The sequence below is a fragment of the Daldinia decipiens genome, assembly GCF_022478715.1.
Source record: "Daldinia decipiens strain CBS 113046 unplaced genomic scaffold F4813scaffold_1, whole genome shotgun sequence".
Lineage (NCBI taxonomy): Eukaryota > Fungi > Ascomycota > Sordariomycetes > Xylariales > Hypoxylaceae > Daldinia > Daldinia decipiens.
In genome coordinates, this window is record NW_026054544.1 from 1,186,932 (window position 1) to 1,209,453 (window position 22,522).

The window sequence follows — 22,522 nt, forward strand, 5'->3', positions numbered from 1 at the left end:
TCTACTGTTCTCGCCTACGAGCTGCAAGCCGAGAGAACTCGGCTCAAGCATGGGGTAGGCACGCCTAATCATAGGATATAGAACAACCCGCGCTGCGAGCAGTGAATTTAACGAGCATACCCGCGGTGCGACGGGCGATCGTACACAACCTCGCGCTCTACGATGCGCTCGTCATCGACAGTGTCCCAGTTCAAGGAGTGTCGGTGGCGGTGTCGCCGGTCCCAATCGCGGCTCCACTGAGCCTCTTCGGCTCTGCGTCGCTTGGCGCGGCGGATGTCGTCTGACAAGTTGACAAGTTCAAGGACGTCCTCCTATGGAAACATTGTGTTAGCATGCTGATCTTTAAACCAAAAAGGCGTGCGACGTTTGACGCGGTGCCACAGAAACGAGAATGAGACTTACATAGCGGAGGTACTGCATAACGTAGAAGAACCACTCTGTCTCCTCATATTCGTACCCCATCCGTTCGATGGCTTCACGAAGCACGAGATCCTTAGTAATCTCGGTCCACATCTCGCTCCGCTTCCGGGGCGGCGCTCTATCGCCATCGCGGATGGAAATCCGTCGGTCTTGGATCTCCTCGACCTCGACGTCTCGGTCGCGCGATCTCTCTCGTTTGTCGTATACTTGTATGCTGAGCCGGTCTCCACGTGATGAATCCTGTTCTCGAAAAGATTCTCGAATTGTTTCTCGAATCGGTTCGCTTACAGCGCTGATGGGTGTTCCCTCCCGATCGGGGATGAACTTGGACCGTCTCACGCCGCTGTAGCGCTGCCAGGTCACTTCGGCGCCGGCGCCTCCTGCACCATCCATTTTCACGCGCTCCGTGCCGGGCGGCACGTCGACGATTGTCCAGTCTTTGGTAGCGCCGTTCCATGCCTCTCCCATGCGACCCCTTGAATCGATCTTATCGGTGATATATTCAGCTTCATCTTCATAGTCTGGTCTTGGGGGTGGCGCAGCAGAGTGAGCTCTTCGTCGAGAGTCTACACGAAGGATGTCGTGGTCCCTCTCAATTACTAAGTCGTCCTCATCGTAATAAGTTGGCTGCCTGCGCGGACGAGGGCGCTCGATGCGCGGGCGAGACCGCGACCGAGTTCGTTCGCGGACATCAATATCTGTCTCATTACGGCGGATATCAATATCGATATCTATGTCCCGCTCTCTAATTTGAGGCGGTGCAGTACGCGGGGGTGGGGGTGGAGTTGGAGGTTTAGCCCGTATGAGACCTATTCGAATATTAGAATGAGACTGTCTCGAGTTATAGGTTTCATAAGTTGGCAAAACTTACCGTGGTCTATGTCACGATAGTGCGTGATGACCTCGCGCTCGATTGTAGGACCTCGGATGACTGCTGGAGGGGGAGGTGGAGGCGGGGGTGAAGGACTAGGTTCAGGAGCACGTTCTTTTTCACGTTCAATTCGTAGGTGGATGAAATCCCGATCCCGTTCCCGTTCTGGAGTTGGTGACCTTTCACGTCGCCTTTCAATTGTGCGAGATTCTACTCGCACGGCGGTGGGAGGTGGAGATGGTGATCGTTCGATAAATCTAGGCCGACGCTCCGGAGGCATCGAAGGAGCCCGCTCACGGTCCCTCTCGACAATGCGTTCGCGGTAGTGAACAGGACTGGGGCTGCGAGGACGTCGCCGGTCAACTGTCTCAACTTCACGCTGACGCAGGACTAGCGCTCCGGCTTCTGGCCTTCTAACATCTTCTCTAAGAAATGCAGGAGTGCGGTCATTTCGCTCTCGTTCCCGGTCTTGGACTTGGATGTTTACATCTTCATACTCCCTCACGGGTGCTCTGCGTGGTGGGCTGCGACGTCGTGCCAAGGACTCGAGGTCATCATCCCGAGCTGGTGCCCTCCGCGGCGGACCGGATTCATAATATCTATCGTCCACTTCGGACCGACTAGTTCTATAAGACATCTCCTTAAGCTCCTTAAGCCTTAAGCTTAAAATAAACTTTCCTTCTTAAGGGAATCGTCTATAGAGTAGATGAAGAGTTGAGATTATTAATTGGTGGTGGTGTTGGTGGTGTTGGTGAAGGATTCACCGCTGGGGTGTGTCACTCTGCGACGGTAGCGGGGTAGAGGAGGAACCTCAATAGCTGTAGACTGATACGGAAATGATCAACACCAAGAATAAATACTGTAGGCTGCGTGCCGCGGTATTCGACCTTGAATCTCCTGAAGTACTGAAGTATCAACTCCCTAGCAGAATAGCTTGATGGTTTGTTTAACAGTAGTTGGAAGAAGTAAAAGTTCAGTCTGAGTTATGAGTTATTAGAGCTGAAGGTTGTCGTCAGGACCTCAAGCTGGGGGGGGGGTCACAAGATTTGTAGGCCGGGATTTGCACCGTTTGCTTGTACTGTAAACTAGCTAATAAGGCCTCATCGGATTGGGTGTCAATGGTGTCAAAGCAGTGATACAAAACTGACAGGTTCGCGGAGAGAAATGCCAGATGTCGTTGCGAGTTTAAAGTGTAATTCTGAACTGGAGAGAAGCTAAGGGAAGACAAACGTCGTCATACCACAGTAGCTGGGAGACCCGAGACTAATAAAGCATACGAAAAGTAGCAGGGGGGTTCGCTTGGAGCGGTGGACGGGAATCAAGGAAGCTTAGGGCTGTTAAGCTAAGCTAAGCTCCTCACGTCTTGACGATACTACGTCCGGTACGAGGAAAGAGAGTGGAGGGGGGAATTGGGGGGTAGCGGGTAGAAGAGAAGAATGTCACGGAATCAGGCGAAGAACCTATGCAGGTAACCATCAATAAAAAAATAGAAATATAGATTCAGATTGTGGCTTGGCTTTCTTTTGGCTATGGCCATGGCTATGGTTATGGATGGCTATGGCCTCCCCCGTCCTAAGATGTCTTAGGTCCTTGGGATGTCTCAAATGTCTTGAGATTCTGCGTGAACCTAGTGTATGTATGTATGTATGTATGTCCTTATGTCGCTTACTCAACTCAGCAGATCGCTGCAGGCTGAGCGTGACGGATGCCCTCGTGAGACAGCAAGGCCATGCTAGTACCTATGCCATGCTAGTATGTGAGACAAGCAAACGGCCATACGCTGTTGGGCAGCCAAATGAGCAGGCTGCGCATCCAGGCCAGTAGCGTTATGCAATATCGACCATGCGATAGACCGGGGCATACATAACCACGCGCCACCTTTGCTCACGATACCTCCTTGGTCCTTGGTCCTTGCTTTTTGGTCAACTCATGTTGCGCTGCGTCAGAAATGCCGAATACTCTCCTCACCAGTTTTACCCAGCATACCAGTATTTCTGCTTCTTTCAGCGTCGAAAGAAATCGAATACATCATACATAACATCGGGTTGCATATTCTATATGCCAAGTCGCAGGTGAGTGGTTGGAGGGGTTGGTAGATGGGCATTCGGATAGGTGCAGAGAAGCCTGAAGGAACCTGAAGCAGGAAGAAAAATGGTGGGGTCGAAACCAGTGGGGAGGACGCTGACGCAATGATGCAGTGGTTGCAGTTGCAGTAGTAATGCTTTCCCTGTCTTTTGCCTATCTACCTACGGAATAGCCGCTCCTGTTTTTTTCGTAAGGCCTCCGTACTTCGTACATGTACATATGTACCTACATAGATGTCCACGCTTGGACCATTTGGACCGTAACGTGATGTGCCTGCCCTATGTACATACATATGTAGGTATTGATGTACATAACTTTGTACCGACTTCGCTGCGTGTACATCAAATATGTACATATTTTACCTAATAATATGTACCTGGTTACATGTACATACGTACATACATACACTAATGCGCTTAGATAATGTGGACCGTATATAATTCGTTATGAAGACGGGCAGAAATCACGGGATTCTAATTCGACAATTCCAAGAACAAAAGATGCTCAAACAATCTGCAATCTGCAATCTGCAAGGGATTTCCGGACTATGGCACTATTGGATATTTGTTGCTGTCCCCATATAACCAGGAACTCCCTTATGAGGGTTAGTTATACATACGTGACGATCTAGCTATTGGGCATCAAGCCAACCTGAGATGGATGGCGTGTCGCTCTTGAGAACCCTGCGTCAGGATACCCCTGACATCGACGAACTCATCTCGGTTCCAGATCTCATAGGACACAGGGAGCCTTCCAGGAGGTTCGCCATGGTTTTAGGAAGATCTCGTGACCAATTGAACTTCGGAATTGGTTCGCCTAAGCTGATCCGCAGATCAAAGTCACCGGGCCGTGCCGGATATCGTTGAGTTTCTTGAATCCAAACGGCCTATGTATCTAATCTACTTGAACGAACATCCCCAACGTATGGTCCATGTAGGTAGGTGTCGATTTATTTCAGGGCTGCTATTACTTTGACGGATATGTATGTAGGCAGACAGCTAGTCTACACTATACCAAGACACGCGGAGGAACTAACCTAGGTTAAAGGTTTCCATCAACTACTAAAGTAGAGGGTTATAGCCTGTGACTCACGAACTGCTAGTTGATCTAGACCCTTTAGCGGCTTCGAAAACACACAAGCAAGACTTTTTCTTGAACAGCCTACTCTTTTATACAAGCAAAATATTATAACTTTACATTCTTTAATTATATATATTACCACAGCGTATATACACAGAATAGGCGCGAGCTAGTCCTCTTTACCATGCTGCTTCTGCTTAGACATGTCCGCTTAGCACTAGAAGTCTGCTTTTAAGTTTTAGATGTCGACATATAACCCCCGAGATGACCAATGTGTAAATATCTCCCTTCTTTTTCTCGACATGCCCCATCTTCTACGAGAGTATGTAGGTATATATGTATCCGGCTCATTACTCGGTTACTTTAAGTCACGGTACTTCTTTATAGTGTCCCTCGCCCATTAACTCGACGGGGTTCGTATCACCCGACATCTCTTGTGGATGTTGTTGCTGTTGTTGCTGCTGTTGCTGGTAATATTGTTGCTGGTAGTGTGCTCCATTATCCCCGGCCGGCGGAGTATACGCCCATCCTCCATCTTGCATGAACCCCGCCTGTTGCGGATACCCTGCTGTTGCTGAGGTAGGTTGTGCGTATCCATCCGAAGTCATAGCATAGCCCATCTGGTGTGGGTAAGCAACCCCTTGTTGTGGCAGCAGCTGCTGCTGCTGTCCATATCCAGGTTGAAGCGGCTGAGCCTGTGGGTATCCTGCATATGTCTGTGGTGCACCGTACACATATCCGTCGGCACCAACCGCCGTTTGAGCCCCATCAGGACCGTACGCTGGTCCTGGTCCTGCATATCCATTCTCCGGCTTATATTGATCTCTTCTCACCGCCGCCATCGCCGCCGCAGCAGCCTCGTCGATTCTCCGCTGTCGCCGGCGTAACAGCCATAATACAAATGGCGTGCCTGCAAGCGCGATAATGCCTAGTGTTACGCCAATGCTAATGCCTGCTTTAGCACCGTCACTTAAACCCCCATTATCTCCATCTGGTGGCGACGTAGTTGTCGCCGCTGGTGCCTGCGCTGTAGCAGCCTGGCTTGTGTTGGTGCTGGGCAGTACGGTGGCTGGCTGCCATTTCCCGTGGTCGCCGTTGACCTCGACTATGTGGCCGCCGCTCATGTAGTACAAGCGCGTGGTGCGGCTCCCGGTGTCGCTTGCGATGCCGATCGTGGCACCGGCCGCGTCCGCTACGGGCCAAGATTTATCATCGTCATCTGGGCGCGGGGCTATGCTCCACGTGCTGTTACCGTCACTGTTACTGACCTGGTACAGTTTCTTATCAGTACCGATGTAGAAAATGCTACGCGTATTCTTGTTGTTGATGGTCACGGCGAGCGCAGATGCATTGCCATCCCAAGCTGGGAGGCTAAAGTTCTGGCTACTAGAGCTGAGCTTGAGGTCAGACGCCTTTGTTGCATTTGTTGAGTGGTTCCCCGTCAGTGTTAACGACTGTGGAAAGGTTGCTGAAAAATCATGATTAGCGCTATGCTTGAATAAATCTTGAGGACAGCCTCACATATATGCCACATGTCATCGCCATCAAATTGTGACACTCCCATATTCTCGCCATCTCTAGGCCTCACGACTGAGATGTTACTGCTGGAGAAGGTAGATCCAATAGCCTGGGAAGAGGCTGCATCATGGGAGATTACACCATAATAAGACCATGTCGTGCTGGGCGTGTATCCGATTGCGTGAAGAGTCCCTTCGAGGTCATTGTAATATACTCGGTATCCTTCCGTTGATCCAAGCAGCACAGCTGATAATCCCGAGTCTGGCGCTACTTTAGGAGCTCCTCCAGAGACGACGTACTCGCCCGTATTTTCCCAATGTCCTGTATTCCAATCACATTCCAGGAGCGCATTGACAATTTCATCGTTGTTATCCATGTAGAAAATCGATGCCTGTTAGCTGGCGTCAGCGAACTCTCACTTTGATTTAACCGGCTCCACTTCGCCCATTTCGCAATGGTGAGAATATCTCAGCTTTTACTTACCCGAGCGGTTTCGCCATCCATCCACCCGGTTGCGGACAGGCCCGTTTTGTTTTTCGGCTGGTGGTCCTTGAAGGGAGCCACGAGCGTCTCGTCGTCTGGAAATATTGGTGTGTAGTTGCCATTGCAAAGGCTATATCGTATGCTGCCCGTATCGTCGTCCTGCATAATAAAGCTGGGAGCCCTTGTATTCCACCACGCTGCAATGGAGCCACATGACACTTGTCCTGCAAGCAACCATATTGATAGGTAAAGGAGGGATGTGAATTTCGTAGCCATCATCGTAAAGGAGCGCGTAGGCTCGTCGGAATCCGCTTAGATAGTGATGTGCCAAGAGAAAGCTAGCATGTGATAATAATAGCCATTATCGTGCTAATACTCAAGTGCAGATAGAAGCAAGACAAAATCTAAATAAACATAAAACACATAAAACAATAGAAAGATCTAAAGAAGGAAAAAGATAAAAATGTGATTCAAAAAAGAGAGAATTATGAGAAATAGGACTGATGAGATCTAACCTAGGTAATAAGTCGTATCTGGTAAGCCACTAACCTAAGTGTGTAGATGATATATATATGTGCAGGGATAAAATAGAATATACCCCGACTGATCGATTGGGGTGAAAGTCTGCAACAAGCAATCCTGATCTACCAACGCCTTCATTCATATGTATGCAAGGCCCGCAAGAATCAAGACCTTTACTCCTTCGGACCTGGGGTCTGGAGAGGACGTTGCAACGGGAAGGATTCAGGGTTACTCGCATACCTACTTTTCGATCGACAACTGGCGATACTAGCCCAGACTGGCTTGATTAATCGGGTAGGCGAGATAATAGTACGTAGTTACATCGTACGTCTAGACCATTAGGTATGTATGTAGCTTGGCCTCTTCTAAGAACTAATATAATTGTAAGCATTAAGGCCTAGGTAGGTAGTAACTTAGAAGGGCATATATGATTTGTGATTGGATCTAGGTATATATGTTTAACATTAGGTAGTTAGACTGTTAATGCAACGATGTATTAGCTAATTATATAGGGGTTTTTCAATGTATGTAAAGTTATCTTTGGGGGGCTACAAGACGCCTCGAACTACAGGTACCTTAGTTACATAGCAACAGCGAGGTTTACCGTTGGTAGTATTTTATATAAATTAGCGGGCGGCACAGCTTGTGGCCGATTGAGTACTTTATAATAAAAGGACTGAAACTGTACGAGCTGTTAGAGCTGTCTTAAACTAGGAGGCGGTAAGTTATTAAGAACTCGTATGTTGGAAATTGGAAATGGTTGGAGGTTAGACTGGCAAGTTTAGAGTCGCATTGTTCTGTTTTCGACGCGTCTTCGTTCATGTGTAGATCTGACGTCGTAGGTAGTATTTTCGGATTGAGACTCGGGACTTTGTAGGTTAGTACATAGTGGGGGCCTTTATCTGATTGCAACTTAATACCTAGGTACCTAAGCATGTGAAATTCCGAGTCTAGCAATCGAATACAAAAGCTCAATGAATAATAGTTGGAACATACCTACCTATCCATATCCTTACCTAGTTTTATCATTACGAAATATTAATTCCTTTTTTTACCAATACCAAAACAGCTTATAAAAGTCAAGTCCTGTTGGTCCTGGAAAAGGCAAGTACAAGATACAGCGAGTTTCCAGGAATAGCAGCTGATGGCGTTTGAAAACCGAGAAGAGGCACGTGCCCTCGGCCGGGCATTCCGAGACACGCCGGGTTCTCCTTCCTATTCTAAGACGATGTGGCTTGCTGGGGGCGTAATCACTGCATATTGTGGCGCAACCAACTTTCAGTCCGTCAACTCTTTTGTTTCTCTGTTTCTCTGTCTCTTTGTCTCCTATGATTTTAGTCTATCTTAATTGTGTTGGTTAAAACAGAGGTATTTAGCAGTTCTGACCCTTTTTTGATCATTCGGATCTAACTGCAATTTGCCGAGGACCGAGGTTCAACCAAATTAAAAAGGCAAAGCTGGCTAGTCTGGACTTAGAAACATAGCAGCTGATTTCCCTATGACTGTTATGTATCTCAAGCTTCGCCAAGGATCAGGAGTACTTCAGCACAACAGCGACGGCGCTTACCGGCTGCTTACCGCCAAGGTAAGCTCAGGCGTGGCTGATATCCCTGCATGAATTGCCGTTTCATTCAGGACAATCTTCACGATTCAGTCCCGGAGTTCTGGATTAAGCCCAGTTGCTTCAGCCCAACGGCGGCTTTGCTTACTAGGATTTCAGACAAAGTTTGAATATCTGTCGAAACAGCCACGCATAATTCTGTCCTTTACCCAATCGGATAGACCCTCTACCCCAGATTATACATGCTATGACTACTTGATGGGCCGCTGCTTTCTTGGCCAAATCACATACGGCCCCGAGAGGCTGAAGTTATATATACACTTTATCCCCTCCCATCCAATCTTCATACACTCCAAACAATATCATACACCAACTAAACCCCTCGCCTTATCCGACCTGCATTCACCGACCCTGTAAAACACACCTTTACAAGCATCCCATATCTTTCCTACTTTGCTGACTTTCGGTAACCGCTTAGCGCACCCAGAAGAGGACATAAGGTGAATGATAATAATGATAATAGGACCTCAAGCTAATAAAGGATAAATAACCCTTTATGTTAGTAGGGTATTGAAAAGGTAAGAGATATGAGGGATATACGAATAACTAAGAGTTTCACTCAAAATATTCTGAGCGAATTAAACATTAAGATGCTTGAGACAAATAAAGTCTGGCTGCATATTCATGGCCCAATATTGGTTATGGCATTGTGTTCAACTTCTCTATGAATAACTTACCCCTATTTATTCTCACTACTGTGCAGCAAGACTTCGCATTATCTATCACATGCGTGGTAGGCCCTTATGTATAACCATATGAGATCCTGTTAGATTGTCACAAAAACCGGTTTATCTAGAATGCCATGAGATTTCGTCTGAATATAATGATAATGACGTTGTTTTGATAAGCAGATGTCCTAAAAATAGACTGATTGTCGTGAAACGGGGACGTCAACTTCATGACGCTCCATCGATATCTCAAGATACCTTAAAAGTAAATCATGACCATGCTCGCATAACCGTACCAATCTATCTGCCTAGGTATTGTCCCAATGTTGTAACTCCCAACCCAACCAGCCGCCCATGTTCTCTAGTCCCTAATCCATTTTACTATTCAATGAGTCCGCGCTTTGCGTCTTTGGCTATCAGTCCGACCAAGCTCTTCTCGGGCAATGGGTATGGAGGACGCCCGCCGAGGATGTCGACGACTTCCTTGTTGTCTAACCAATGGGCTGCTGTCGGACGTCGATTCTTCCAGTCCGTCTCATTCTCTTCTACCTGATCCATGGGCGAGAAAGTCACGTGTGCGCCTTTGATACCAATAACGGATGCGCTTAGAGGATCCTGAATTATCTTTTCCGGGTTCTTCTGCGGTTTGGGGCCGTACTTCTCAAGGTGCTGTATGCACTTGATAGCTAGCCTGACGGCACGGCATCTGTCCATGGCTGAGGGGACACCACCCTGCTGAACGTGGCCGGGGATGCTATCTCGAGATTCAAACCTGTCATGAGCTTCCTCTCGGATGATATCTGCGATAAGCTTGGCTGAGTAAACTTTGCTTGCCTTCTCGTTGACAAGGATTAGTCGGCCTGCTCGTGATTGGCCTCTATCTCTCGTGAAAACGTCTTTTAGATGCCTGACATCTGCATTAAGCATGTCTAAACTGATCCCTTCTTCTGGAATGTAGACGGCACTCGCACCGACGCCTAATCCTCCTAGAATTGCTACGTATCCACACCGACCACCTTGGGTTTCAATAACGAACACTCGCCTTCGGGTGGCTGACGCAGACTGTTTAATCTTGTCGCAGTAGGCGACGAGTTCATTTAGACAAGTATCAGATCCTAGGGAATATTCTGTGCCTGGGACATTGTTCGAGATGGTTGCTGGAAGTAGAGTCATGGGAATACAGAGCGAAGGATACTTGGCTCTGGCTTTTCGAAGTTGCGAGATTGAATGGAAGGCCTCGAAACCGCCGATTAGGAACAAAGCATCGAATTCGTACTTCTCGATTAACTTGGCGATTAGCTCCATACCGGATTCTTCTGGGAGCTCCCGGTTCGTTCCAATTTCGGAACCTCCTTTGCTCGCCCATCCGTCTACTTCGAGCCAATCGAAGTGTCGGACAGCACCTAATGGCGCGTCACCGTGATGCCGGGCAAATCCAGCAAATCCATTGTGAATTGCGAGAGGCTCATGCCCGCCTGTAACCATATAATTAGAATTTCCAATTTATAATAAGGGGAAGAATATGCTATGGTAAGATTCACCCTTCTATGCCGTAAAGGGGGGCGGCTATGAATTCAATGGGGGGGGTATCTTACGGGATCGGCAATAAGCCACACCTGCACGGATAGCAGCGTTCATACCACCAGCGGGTGCTCCAACGTTGATAAACCCGATTTTCATCCTCTATAGCGGAGTTAGCGTCCATCGCTAGCATTGATAGCAGTCTTATACACTTACCTTGGAATCTTCTAGATGTATATCTTGGTCAAGTCCCATAGTAGTAGTCATCATGTAAGACTTGTATTGGTCGGAGAATTCAGTGTCACGGAGTGACATTGCTTTGTCGAAGTCCTGAGCTTCGATAGCCGTCGCTACCTTCTTGGTCTCTTGTACGGCGGCCATCAGAGGTATCCGGATGATCTTGTTCTCGGTAATAGCAATAACACATGTCTCGGTCTCCGGTGTAGCCTCAAGTACAGCCTTGACAGCTTCCACTCCTTGTAGCGTGGCGAGCATCCTGTCGTAGGCCACTGCGGTTCCTCCTCTTTGAACGTGGCCGAGAGTTGTGATGCGGGTGTCCAGGGCTAGGCCCGATTTGTCGGCAAGGAGATCTTTCACCATCTCAGGCGTAATCTTCGTTCCATGCCTATCAAGGGCACCTTCTGCGATAATAACAATGGTTTTACGTTTGCCCCAGTCTCGGTGCTTGTGAAGTTAGCATAAGCCCCCCTTTTGATTACACCGTTAAGTCTGGCTACATACCTTCCTGATAACTTGACACATCTCCTCTTTCCAATTGTCCTCCCTAGGTTTCTCTGGGATAAAGATGAAGTCGGCACCGGTAGCTACACCTGCCATCAGAGCTAACCAACCGCAATGCCTCCCCATCACCTCTATTACGAAAGCGCGGGAGTGCGAGGAGGCGGTGGCTTCGATATAATCTACCATTTCGCATACACGGGCTAGAGCTGAATAGGCGCCAATGGTGGCATCGGTCCCGGAAAGGTCATTGTCAATTGAACCTACGAGCCCTACGATGTTAAGGTGTTTGTAGGGTTCGATCTGTTTGGCTTGTAGCTGGCCTGTAGATACGAGCTCTTCAAGCAGAGAAGGCCATTCGGCTCGGAATCTATCAGCACCGGTAAGGGAGCCATCACCGCCGCAGATAATGAGGGCGTCGATGCCATTGAGGATTAGGTTCTTAGCGGCAGTCAAACGTCCGGGACGCTCGTAGAAAGCCATACATCTCGCGGTACCGATGAGAGTGCCACCCTCGGAAAGATATCCTCGAACATCGTTCCATTCCATTTTTCTAATGAAATTACCACCTTGGACTAGGCCTTCGTAGCCTTCGTAGACGCAATAGGGGTCGCACTTCATGTGAATAGCCATTCGTACGACGGCTCGGACAACGGCGTTCATGCCTGGCGAATCACCGCCCGAGGTCATAACGGCGATCTTCTTCTTTGTCGTAGCCATGCTGATAGGTATTCTAGGTATAATATTGTAGAATGATTTAGGGGGAGGGGGAGATTCGAAATTCGAAGTTCGAAGTTCGAAGTTCGAAGTTTTAGGAATGAATGAATAAAAAGGAAATACGAGGTCTACTAAACTAAGAGATGGCACATCCAAAGGTTAAAATAGAGGTTAAGTAGGCGAATAAGAGGAAGAGTTAGAACTGCAAAGACCTATAATGCGTTCTTTTACAAGCTCCAATCAGCCCATGCAAGCGACGTCGAATGAAGAAGAAATAAAATGAATAAATATCAGGAGATAGTAGTGCTATTAATGTGACGAGGGAAATAAAAAAGTGGCTTACCTCGTCCATGTACTTGCCTATTTCACATACATCATACATGTATGTCATTTCTTTGGATTGAGTAGGAGAAAACGACAATATGGTGAACGAAAGAAGCTCTTATCAATTATCAGTGCGGGGGAGCTATAGGAAGTCGCACTATGCAAGTATCAACCCTCTTACGTACCTAACCTAAGGTAGTGGAGGTACAAATAAACCCCTCACTTAGGTACTCCGTGCTCCGTGCATGTCGGGTGTCTACGTAGGTACATACTTAGGTACATACTTAGGTACCTACCTACCTATTTCTTGGGAAGTCCCTTGATCCTATATATTGCAGCTGGATGAGGCTGAGTTATTTTTACCTTGTTGAGCTGTTTTTGTTGTTTCCAAGCATCTACATATTACCCAGACTACCAACAGTAGCTTGTATTGCTAGTTACCGTGATATATTTACCATTAAACATGAGACATATTTCTGTTCTCGTAAGATAGAATAGCCACTTAGGCCGGTCCTCTATTAGCTCTGGCCTAAATAGGAGTCATCTAAACATTTAAAGTACATTACCTACAGTGCGTAGGTACATAGGTGGGAACGATGGAAGAATATGTGCGTCTACGTAACGGAGCTCGCCATGAAACTATAGTCAAATTAGCGTCCGACTGATAATCCCCACCTGACGTAGTGTCGAGGTCTTGTTGAGAAGGATCCGCTGCATTCTATTCGACTGTTTGAAGAACTCCCTGTCAATACTCCGGCAAGAGATGCCTTGATGCATATGCTAGAAATTCCCGCAGTGATAAATGTAGGTAGGTAAATACCTAGGTTAATGTATGTATGATAACTGTAGAGGATGTTTTAGGTACATGTGGGTATGGATTGGCGTCCGATAGGTTCGGTTGCGTCTCAAACGGCGCCGCTGCTGTAATAACCTTTCGAGGTGATCTTCAGCCTACAGGGCAGAACTTCAGAGGATAGCCGCATGAAAATATAGCTCTAGCCTGAGAGAGCACGATAGGTTCTCGAATGATTCGGCAAGAGATGTGTATTTAAAAATGCTGTCCCCAACTACTTTGTTAGCTGTTGTTGTAGTTACGTCGTATATTAAGGGTACACTTGAGCAACCTAGATCATGCGATGAAGCAAGCTATCGAGATTAAATAGTCGGCAAATAATGACTCAAGTTGATGGTAATACCCGAAAATTCACCGGAGAGAGCATATGACAATTATTATGAAAATATGAGATGACCTGAAGAGATAGTAGAAGAAGTATTATACAGAAATAACATCCTGACAAACATTGAAGCATGTGCTGTAAATGCAAACATGAACCTTGGGATGATCTACTGCAGGGGAGTACGTACCTAGCTACATAGTGGGGAAATATCACCAAGCTCTCCTTGCACCAGCTTCATGCTGACTCATCAAGGCTAGGTAAGTTCCAATTCTAATCATTGGTTATGTACAATCATCATCTTGGCTAGCCATGTACCCCTGTAGCTAAGCTTCATGTACAAAATACATAACTACCGTTTCTTTACATCTTCATCTTCAATGATCATAACCGCAATCAAATGCAAGCTTCAATAGCACACATCTAAGCTCCTCGAGTCTCCCCCTCACAATTCCAAAATTAGTTCGAACGTGCTATATAGGTAGATTGGTGGAAAATTGAAATGGCCTCCTCCAGCTCGCCTTTCTCGTTGCGCCCTTGGCCTATAGGCGACAAGAAACCGAAGAACCTCGGCGAATTTATCTCGCGTATCAATGTCCAAAGCGGTGGCTTTCGCAACGTTACGGAGGCTAAGTTGCGCGAGGAAATTGCAGCTCAGCAACATGGTCGCGTTGAAGCCGAGGGGTCTTCAGATGAGGAGGAAGATGAAGATGTTGAGTTGAAAAGTGTTACCGCAGCGCGAGAAGAATTCTTAAAGAACATCGAGTAAGCGCCTTCGCGGTGAGCAGAAACTCTGATCAGCGAAAATTTATGCTAATGGCAGTTGTCTTGTCCAGAGTCGCGCACCAATCCGCCATGTTAAGCCTCGACTTCGTATCCCTCCTTCTTACGAAACAAGATCCAAGAGCTTTGAGCACGTTGTCGCCAGAGCTGCGCGAACTGGTCGGCATTGGTACTCTAGGAGCTTCCAAATTAAACGAATCGAATATCATCGAAGCGCGAATGCAAGATGATCTAGCCGTCGCAACTGGGTGGAGGCTCATGGGGGTCAACAATATGGTGGACTCGGTCGTAGCAGCTGCGGAGAAACTGGAGAAAGAAATGCAGCTAGAGACCAAGTACTGGGCCGATGTCTTGACTGTTAGCGAGGGCGGCTGGGCTGTTTGCGCTGCACCTCAGGAACCACATACATTGGGTGTCCGGTTTGGTTTCGCTGAATCTGCGCCCGAGTTTAGAAACAGCAGCATTGCTCCCTTTAGACGCAATGACGATGGTACCGTCCGTCTAGGATTGGGTCGTATTGGTGGGGGCTCTCAAAGAGTCCGTCTCACCCTCAAGAAAAATGGTATAATCGTGGATCAATCTCCTTTGCCCGGACGGATACCCGACGACGCCCCTTTGCAGGATCGAGTACGCGAAGCTAGAAATACGGCCTTTCATCAGGAGCTTTGGTATGAAATCAACAGGGAAGCTCGCACCTTACTCTCCTCAGATGTTTACTCGGATTCTTCAAGTATCACTTGGAAGCAGGATCCGGAAACTGATCTAATCTTCACCCTGGAAGATCTTGGCGAGCCGGATAACGCAAATGAAAGGATGGCAAACATGCAGTGCTCATGCACGGCATACTACATCTACATACAGTTCCTTTTATTCCAAGGGCACCGGCAGAACTATCACCGGCGTACTACTATGGCGCAACTCCCATCCAATCGCATGCAATCACCCTATGCTATCCTGCGTGCAGTGATCGCAAATACCGAGTACTTCAGAGACTGCAAGGCTATGACAGATTTCTTGGACGATCTGGTATTCACATTAAAGCGGGCCGGCATCTCTACCGCTGCCTGCAAGTCGGCCACCCAACCGCTCACCCCTATACTCCTCCAAGGCAGCCTAACCCGTCGCAACGCCAAGACCGAGCTTAACTTTATTAACTATCTCGCCGGCCGTCTCGAGTCTGCGTTTGAGTTGGCTATTACACCAGAAGTCAGAATATTTGGCCGGGCCCGTATCATGGTCGTCCCTTACATCCAAATGCACTTCAATATCTCCCTAACACCGTTTCCCCCTCAAAATGGCACCTTAGAGAGCAACAAGGGCGCCACATCTACAAATCAGAAAACAAAAAATCCCCTGGAAGATCTGTATCCACCCGCCGATCTTAACCGCGAAGCGTATCCGAACGCAAAGGACGCCATATATTATATTCAGCAAGCTACCGTACGCGCCCTTACACAAATCATTGCAGTAGATGCTGGAAAGAAGTTGAGAAGGGACGATATATATTGGACCGAGACAGTGCATGGTCCCGGCGTAGTTGACCGAGACGATAGCGAGGCAAGAGTTAATATCAAGGAGGACAGCGATGGACGTCTTATCCTGACCCTCGACGGGCAATGGAAGGAAGGCAACCACACGGCTAGGCATGTGTGGACATGGAGGGGAGACCGCGGCGACGAGGGAGGAAACAGCATTACCGATGCCGTGGTCCGAGTCATGCAGAGTTATTCGCAACAAGGCGACGGGGTGGCTGATTAGACATCAGACGACATCACTGCTAGCGAGTATTCTGTCGCGACCTCCCATACCTTAGTCGGCTCTGCTATGCTAGTTGACTACCTCTACGCGGAATAGTGAAAACTGAGCGAGGCAGCAGGCTTTGCATCTGGCATCTAGCATCTGATATATATATAAATCCTAGATATGGGATTAGTTACAAGCCATAATAGTTACAAGGCTCGGTAATACAAAGTTAATAAGTGCAAAAAAAAAGGGACCAGGAGCCTTCATTGTTAAATATCTAGTATAATTGCTCTAATTACCCATGTAACGCTCAACTTAGGTAGGTAGCTTGAGAACCACTCCTGTCTATTTCTGACTGTTGAAAATGCCACTACCCACGAGCATAGGTTACAGGACCCACTTACCCCTTAACCCCTATTTAGAAATAAAATAAAAAACAATCTACCCCTGAACTACTGAGACACCTGCAACAAAGGAGCTACGTGTATGTGAATGAATGAATGCTAAGTTCCCAGCGCTGCAGCTTAATCGATTTCCATATATCAGTAGCACAAGTACTTCGTACTCAAGATAAGTTACCTAACCTGTCGCCTTTAGGTGCGTTATTGGTAGCCCAGGTATGTTGGAATATAATAGACCAGGGAGGTTTATCCTGACATAGCGGATAAAGAGATATACCTAATACCTAATACTTGTGACATCCGATAATACATGTACCTTAGGTGTCTAACCTAGGTACCTTATTTGAGCGAGTTTTATATTTTATGTAATATTTCAACTCTTCACAGTGAGACACCTGCTGTGGCCTCACGAAATGTTACTAGTTGACTTAAGCAAGACCCGTACTATGATTTTAATACCCCAAGGTAGGCTATGTAGGAGAGCATTATGCCAGCCAGCATTTGGTCATAAAAATGGGTGGGAGTAAATTGCCGAGTACCGAATGGGAAAAGAAACATACTCAATCTTATTAAGTCGTGAGTATAACTATGGAGAATACAATCACATCAAACAAAAGAGCCATATATAGCAAGTTCGTTACTGCAAAAGCCACCCATACACATCACACTCCCTTAGTACAAACAAATCGTCCATCACCCATGGTTCGCCTCGAGGCAGGATCGTGTACGAAATAATATCCTTTGTCCTTCCTTTCGGTAGCCGACTCAACTGCAAGCCTAGGCAGACGGTATACCTCTTATCAAGTCGCAATTATAATGCTCATCCGCTCAAGGATCGATGGGCTGCTAATCAAACACATGGTAAATCGTGTCAGAGCCATGCGTCGTAAAACAACAAAATAGACCTCCTTTTGTCCGAATATCATTAGAAGTCGCTTGCATCTAACTGATAGGAAGAACAGAAGAGAAAAAAAGGGGGAAAGGCGTAAAGTAATGAATGGTTGGACGAATAGAAACCAGTAACCTAGTAATTGGTATAATGAGGTATTGTATGGATTAGATCCTTTGAGGTCCCGGATTTCGTAGCTAAGAACCCATGCCGAAGAGGAATGCGAGATCCTCAGTGCCCAGTTTGCTCATGTCTTTGGTCGCGTTTTCGCCCTGTAGAGCAAACTCGACGACTCGACGCTTCTTCTCTTGCGTGGCCATAATTCGATCTTCCACAGTTTTCTCGACGAGGATTCGATGGACTGTAACAACTCGCTGTTGACCAATGCGGTATGTACGGTCGATGGCCTGATTCTCGATGTAGGGATTCCAGAACGGATCCATAATAATAACCTGTGAGGCTACTATCAGATTGAGGCCAGCATTTCCGGCTTTGAGAGACACCAAAATAACCTTCACTTCGGGATCCTCGGTGAATTCACTAATTGCCTTATCACGCATGGTTGCTGTCATACTACCATCGTAGCGACTAACTCGAAGCCCAAGTTCATCTTCGATTGAGATTTGAATCAGGTCAAGGAAAATGGTCCATTGGGAAAAAACGACAATCTTCTCTCCCGTAGTATTCTGGATGGTCGAAATGAGCTCGCAGCACTTGGCTACCTTAGCCGATGGCTGCCAGATTTCACGAAGGCTTCGCATGTACCTTTTGTGGGCCTGCCGATTGTGCTTTGCCCGCTGGCACAACTTCGCAAGTGCGTCTGGTCTAAGATCAACTTCGTAATCATCATCGGAATCATCCGCGTCGTCATCTGCGTCACCCGCTCCTGACTCCTTCTCATCTTGAAGTCGCTCAGGCTGGTACGTCTTCAAGAATGAATCGAATTTGATTATCGTGAATTTGCCTTGCTTGTGACAGGCTATACATTCTACGCTTTGCTCATCCCCTGCTGCGCGTATCATGTTCTCTCCAAGTATGTTCGTAAATGCCTCAGCACAGGGCGAGCAGAACAGATCTCCACAAGGGCACATGATAGAAGGGTTTGATACGGCATCGGAACATACGGAACATTGGAAGATATCAGTTTCCTTGACATGCTCGACTACCTCTGGGGGTAGGGTCTTTGCAGATTCACCTGCCTGCTCCTCTGGTATGTCGGGTTCGATCAGTTCTAGATCAGTGAGGTGCAGATACGGATGACAACAAGCTTGGCGCAACCGAAGAAGGAGTATCAAGACTTCGGTATAATGCTTCCCAATTGTGCCAGCCCTAAGATACTTGCTAAACTGGACACGGGCATCCTTCTCAAGAGTAGCATAATACTCTTGTTGGTCTGGATCAAAAACAACATGGTCAATGACCTCTGTCTTCTCTTTCAACTGGATGATAGGCTTTCCGTCAATCTTGGACTTCTTGGTTCGTCGAAGCAGGATATCTTTAAGGAAATCCTGCAGTGTTTTCATTGCTCTCCTCTTTTGATCTGGGCTACCTTTAGATCCTGGCTGCAGGGATTTGAATTCCTGCGCAATACTGTTAGCTAGACACCCCGATTCTCATTAATAGTAAACTTACAGCATGAAATCTTTCAACCACGCAGTATGGTTTGATTCCTAAGAATCTGACAAGGGAAGCAAGTTCGTTTGGCCCATTCTGCATTGGTGTCCCTGTCAGGCACCAACGGTACTTGGCCTGTAACTCGCAAACGGCCTTTGAAACTTGAGCTTTATGGTTCTTGATGTACTGCGCCTCATCAAGAATAACGCGGTAGAAGACGCTTTTTTGGCTCAGAAATGGGCAGATCTCAGATAAGTAATCCTCATCGACTTCCGATCCCTCTTTTTTCACTTGCCTGATGTATTGATCCCTCTTCTTGATTTCAGACACGATCAATCCGTAGCTAGTCAGTACAACATCATAATCGCGGAACTGATCGTAATCCTTTCTTCTCGAATGCTGTATAAATACTTTGAGCTGGTAGCCCGGCAGGACTTTTTGCTTAATCTCCCGCTCCCATTGCTTGAGCAGGGATACTGGGGCAATGATGAGGTTGGTCTGCAATAGTTAGCATAGACCGTATTAAAATTTAGGAGATACTTACTTTCACATTAGACCATGGATATGGTTCAGTGTCACGACTGACCATCAGAGCAATGGTCGTAATTGTCTTTCCAAGACCCATGTCATCAGCAAGTATGCCACCCCTCTTCCCCTCATCTAGCTCCATCTTCTTCATCCATTCCAGCGCCATTAATTGATGCTTGTAAAGAGGATATCGCAAAGCATCTAGAGGACCTGCTGGGTTCTGCTGCGCGTCATCAGGTTGGGTGTTCGAAAATAGCTCTTCAAAGTTATCTCCGTTCTTGGAGGCGGAAGATTCATCGAGGAAAGATTTATCCTTAAGATTACTGCCAGCCGCTGTTGTTTCTGCAAAGGAGCAGTACCAATTGTTTAGCATCCTAAGATTGGCATTTTTGATCTCTAGTTGATCGAGTGATTTTGCTGTGATTGGTTCTGCTGTCGGCTGGGGTATGGGTGGGCTTATAGTGACGCGACGAAGTTTGTTAATCGGAGCTTCTAAATCCTCGGATGATTCGAGATATTCGCGATATTCGCTGAATGAGCGCTTCCTAGTGGCGTAATAGCCGATGTCTTGAGACAACTCAGGGAACTCGCCAGCTTGGCTTGTATAGGTAATGGGCATAGGATCACCAGTGTCCTGATAGAAAGCTGAGCAACACGGAAAATTAGCAAGGCAGTTTTAAACAAGGAGTAGTTATATGAATAAAGTTAATATTGAGATAAAAAAGCTAGCAGACGGAGAAGGGATATAAGAAGGCAACTTGTCAAATAATCCGATACCTTTACACAGACTGAACAAATTGTTGCCTGAAATGTATGTGCAAGGTGAAAATATAAAAGAAAGATGAAGACTAAGGAATTAAGACAGGTCTTACCTTTCTGAGGCTCAATGTTCTCCGACGCCATCTTAGAGTAAGGTTATATGTTCGCACTAAGATGCAGAAGAAAGCTTATCAGCAGAGAACAGAGTTATTGAACAGGGTTATTGGTGATGTGAATTTATGAGGAAAGGATGCAGTTGTTTGCGGTAACGCAACTGCTAGAGTAAAGTAAACGTAACCGGGGCTTTTAGCTGAGATGTTACAATTTATAATACTGCTTACCTTGGCTTGATCAACATGTAAATGACGATCGGAGCATTATAGTAGTCAAAAACGTTATATGCCAAGTAAGTGTGTGCAGGCTGGCTGTCGAGTGCTATGCAGACAACTAGAGAGGCAAAGTGACTTATTACTTGACTGCCAAAGGGCCCGATGACGACCGTGTTACCGGGAGTGGGAGTGAACTGTGGACAGTAATGGGAGAATCAAATAGAAAAACAAACAATTTCTTGAAAGGAGTGATACGCGTCTGAAGTCAAAGACGCGTTGCGGGTTGAGGGTCTTGTTTCTATCAGGTGTAAAATCAAGATGGTTGAACTATAAAGGGAAGGCTGTAACCAAATATATAGAAAAAATAATACACGTAGAATGCAACAATGCAACTTCCCAAAGATGCCCGTGAGCATGCAGGCTCCTTGAGATGAATCATGATTGGATGCCTAAGGTAAAAATTTGCTTAAAGCCTTGCACCAAGGAAATAGCCTCAGTCATTTCATAGATCGAAGAAGTCGCGGCTGCTACAAATGATGATATTTCGTACTGGGGCAACAGCAACTCCTGGGAAGGGGCATCCTGGTTTCTATTTCGGATTGTTGCCTATTTACTTAAGGTACATATACTTAAGCATTTGCATAATTTACATAACATTGAATGTAAGATAAAAGAACATTGACAGAGGTACAAAGGCTGAATTTCCCCACGGTCGCGAAGTGTTGTCAGCGGGCTGTGATACAATGTAGGTATGGAACGTGCTTCCACCTGATAGAGAGGTTTATTACATGATTGGCTGCATGCACTTAGGCCAAACACACAGCTGCATGTACCCTACGTAGCAGGTAGACCTATCATAAAACCCATACATCTGTCAAGAGCTTTGTGGACTTCAGGCAGACATTTGTAACGTGGGTGACAGCTAGCATGCTAATAAAGGGGCTAATTGATAGATAAATTCATATCCCTAGCTGTGTTGGATTAGATTAGATGTTGCAAATACCTTATCGAACTGGATTGGCTAAAGCTGCTTTGGGGTTTGTGTATTGGACCAAGTATATCTCTCCTGACGAGTTAATAGTAGCATAAAGATGCTTTCGTTTAATATATTGAGGTTATACTACTTTTAAAGGTCTATAGGGGGTTGGCTTATTTAGAGGGAGGCTAGTGGTGAGTTACCCAAGTAAGGTAGTGAACAATGGACAAGAATTCTCATCAGTGCATATTGTGACGCTATTGTAGTAATGCCTTGTCCTAAATAAAGCTTGGGTATAATACAAGGAAAGTTAATAAAGATACTAAAAACTTGAAATTGTGATCAATAATGCCTGATTATCTACTAAATCTATGGATTCCATCCAAGGGGCACTAATATCATACAACCCCCCCGAAGAAAAAGGCAAGGTTAGATCTATAACTTTGGGGAGCATATGAATTAATGTAAATATACCTACTGGAATATTTATGGTAGATTGTGGTTGAAATTTTTCATAAATTCTACCTAATAAATCGAGTTCCTTTTCAAGTTACGGACGGTCTAGGCTCCTAAATCTTCTCCCTTTATCTTCCATATATCTAACTGGCTTAAACATGGGCACAACCGGATAATAATTCAATTTCAGCGTAGGCCTTCTTTACTTCGTAGGCAATTACCTTAAGCACCTAACTTTTACCATTCAGCAGTGGAGGCCATTGGAAGCTCCCCAAACAACAGATTGTTACTTTACTACTTG

The 22,522-nt window shown here is 46.4% G+C and overlaps 5 protein-coding genes across 5 annotated transcripts; 1 reads left to right on the top strand and 4 right to left on the bottom strand.

The window, feature by feature from the left end:
• Nucleotides 1-116: 116 nt before the first annotated feature.
• Nucleotides 117-2,385, bottom strand: F4813DRAFT_13899 (uncharacterized protein). Its single transcript, XM_049238816.1, has 2 exons — nucleotides 1,292-2,385; nucleotides 117-1,229 (listed from the first exon to the last, which is right to left on the bottom strand). The coding sequence occupies exons 1-2, from the start codon at nucleotides 1,926-1,928 to the stop codon at nucleotides 343-345; spliced, it is 1,524 nt and encodes a 507-aa protein (XP_049104853.1). The 5' UTR covers nucleotides 1,929-2,385; the 3' UTR covers nucleotides 117-342.
• A 2,148-nt stretch (nucleotides 2,386-4,533) lies between these two features.
• F4813DRAFT_14054 (uncharacterized protein) lies at nucleotides 4,534-6,868 on the bottom strand. Its single transcript, XM_049238833.1, has 3 exons — nucleotides 6,458-6,868; nucleotides 5,978-6,365; nucleotides 4,534-5,924 (listed from the first exon to the last, which is right to left on the bottom strand). The coding sequence occupies exons 1-3, from the start codon at nucleotides 6,734-6,736 to the stop codon at nucleotides 4,825-4,827; spliced, it is 1,767 nt and encodes a 588-aa protein (XP_049104854.1). The 5' UTR covers nucleotides 6,737-6,868; the 3' UTR covers nucleotides 4,534-4,824.
• A 2,435-nt stretch (nucleotides 6,869-9,303) lies between these two features.
• On the bottom strand, nucleotides 9,304-12,379 carry F4813DRAFT_14117 (6-phosphofructokinase). Its single transcript, XM_049238841.1, has 4 exons — nucleotides 11,531-12,379; nucleotides 11,006-11,473; nucleotides 10,864-10,951; nucleotides 9,304-10,743 (listed from the first exon to the last, which is right to left on the bottom strand). Exons 1-4 carry the CDS (start codon nucleotides 12,245-12,247, stop codon nucleotides 9,650-9,652), a joined length of 2,367 nt encoding a protein of 788 aa, XP_049104855.1. The 5' UTR covers nucleotides 12,248-12,379; the 3' UTR covers nucleotides 9,304-9,649.
• Nucleotides 12,380-13,901: 1,522 nt separating this feature from the next.
• Nucleotides 13,902-16,509, top strand: F4813DRAFT_342269 (subunit 17 of mediator complex-domain-containing protein). The gene is made up of 2 exons (XM_049241379.1): nucleotides 13,902-14,508; nucleotides 14,580-16,509. Exons 1-2 carry the CDS (start codon nucleotides 14,246-14,248, stop codon nucleotides 16,282-16,284), a joined length of 1,968 nt encoding a protein of 655 aa, XP_049104856.1. The 5' UTR covers nucleotides 13,902-14,245; the 3' UTR covers nucleotides 16,285-16,509.
• Nucleotides 16,510-17,216: 707 nt separating this feature from the next.
• Nucleotides 17,217-21,342, bottom strand: F4813DRAFT_342271 (SNF2 family N-terminal domain-containing protein). Its single transcript, XM_049241380.1, has 5 exons — nucleotides 20,802-21,342; nucleotides 20,574-20,629; nucleotides 19,718-20,346; nucleotides 19,192-19,671; nucleotides 17,217-19,139 (listed from the first exon to the last, which is right to left on the bottom strand). Exons 2-5 carry the CDS (start codon nucleotides 20,602-20,604, stop codon nucleotides 17,757-17,759), a joined length of 2,523 nt encoding a protein of 840 aa, XP_049104857.1. The 5' UTR covers nucleotides 20,605-20,629; nucleotides 20,802-21,342; the 3' UTR covers nucleotides 17,217-17,756.
• Nucleotides 21,343-22,522: the final 1,180 nt, after the last annotated feature.

What these genes read in the sequence shown, in the direction of transcription:
- F4813DRAFT_13899 (XM_049238816.1), bottom strand. Translation starts at nt 1,928, where the DNA reads ATGTCTTATAGAACTAGTCGGTCCGAAGTGGACGATAGATATTATGAA. An exon ending in CTATCGTGACATAGACCACG is followed by an intron (nt 1,230 to 1,291) that starts GTAAGTTTTGCC and finishes ATATTCGAATAG; the next exon opens with GTCTCATACGGGCTAAACCT.
- F4813DRAFT_14054 (XM_049238833.1), bottom strand. Translation starts at nt 6,736, where the DNA reads ATGATGGCTACGAAATTCACATCCCTCCTTTACCTATCAATATGGTTG. An exon ending in TGGATGGCGAAACCGCTCGG is followed by an intron (nt 6,366 to 6,457) that starts GTAAGTAAAAGC and finishes GCCAGCTAACAG; the next exon opens with GCATCGATTTTCTACATGGA. An exon ending in CGATGACATGTGGCATATAT is followed by an intron (nt 5,925 to 5,977) that starts GTGAGGCTGTCC and finishes ATGATTTTTCAG; the next exon opens with CAACCTTTCCACAGTCGTTA.
- F4813DRAFT_14117 (XM_049238841.1), bottom strand. Translation starts at nt 12,247, where the DNA reads ATGGCTACGACAAAGAAGAAGATCGCCGTTATGACCTCGGGCGGTGAT. An exon ending in TGTGTCAAGTTATCAGGAAG is followed by an intron (nt 11,474 to 11,530) that starts GTATGTAGCCAG and finishes TAACTTCACAAG; the next exon opens with CACCGAGACTGGGGCAAACG. An exon ending in TACATCTAGAAGATTCCAAG is followed by an intron (nt 10,952 to 11,005) that starts GTAAGTGTATAA and finishes ACTCCGCTATAG; the next exon opens with AGGATGAAAATCGGGTTTAT.
- F4813DRAFT_342271 (XM_049241380.1), bottom strand. Translation starts at nt 20,604, where the DNA reads ATGGCGTCGGAGAACATTGAGCCTCAGAAAG. An exon ending in GAACATTGAGCCTCAGAAAG is followed by an intron (nt 20,347 to 20,573) that starts GTAAGACCTGTC and finishes CGTGTTGCTCAG; the next exon opens with CTTTCTATCAGGACACTGGT. An exon ending in TGGTTGAAAGATTTCATGCT is followed by an intron (nt 19,140 to 19,191) that starts GTAAGTTTACTA and finishes AGTATTGCGCAG; the next exon opens with GAATTCAAATCCCTGCAGCC.
- F4813DRAFT_342269 (XM_049241379.1), top strand. Translation starts at nt 14,246, where the DNA reads ATGGCCTCCTCCAGCTCGCCTTTCTCGTTGCGCCCTTGGCCTATAGGC. An exon ending in GAATTCTTAAAGAACATCGA is followed by an intron (nt 14,509 to 14,579) that starts GTAAGCGCCTTC and finishes TGTCTTGTCCAG; the next exon opens with AGTCGCGCACCAATCCGCCA.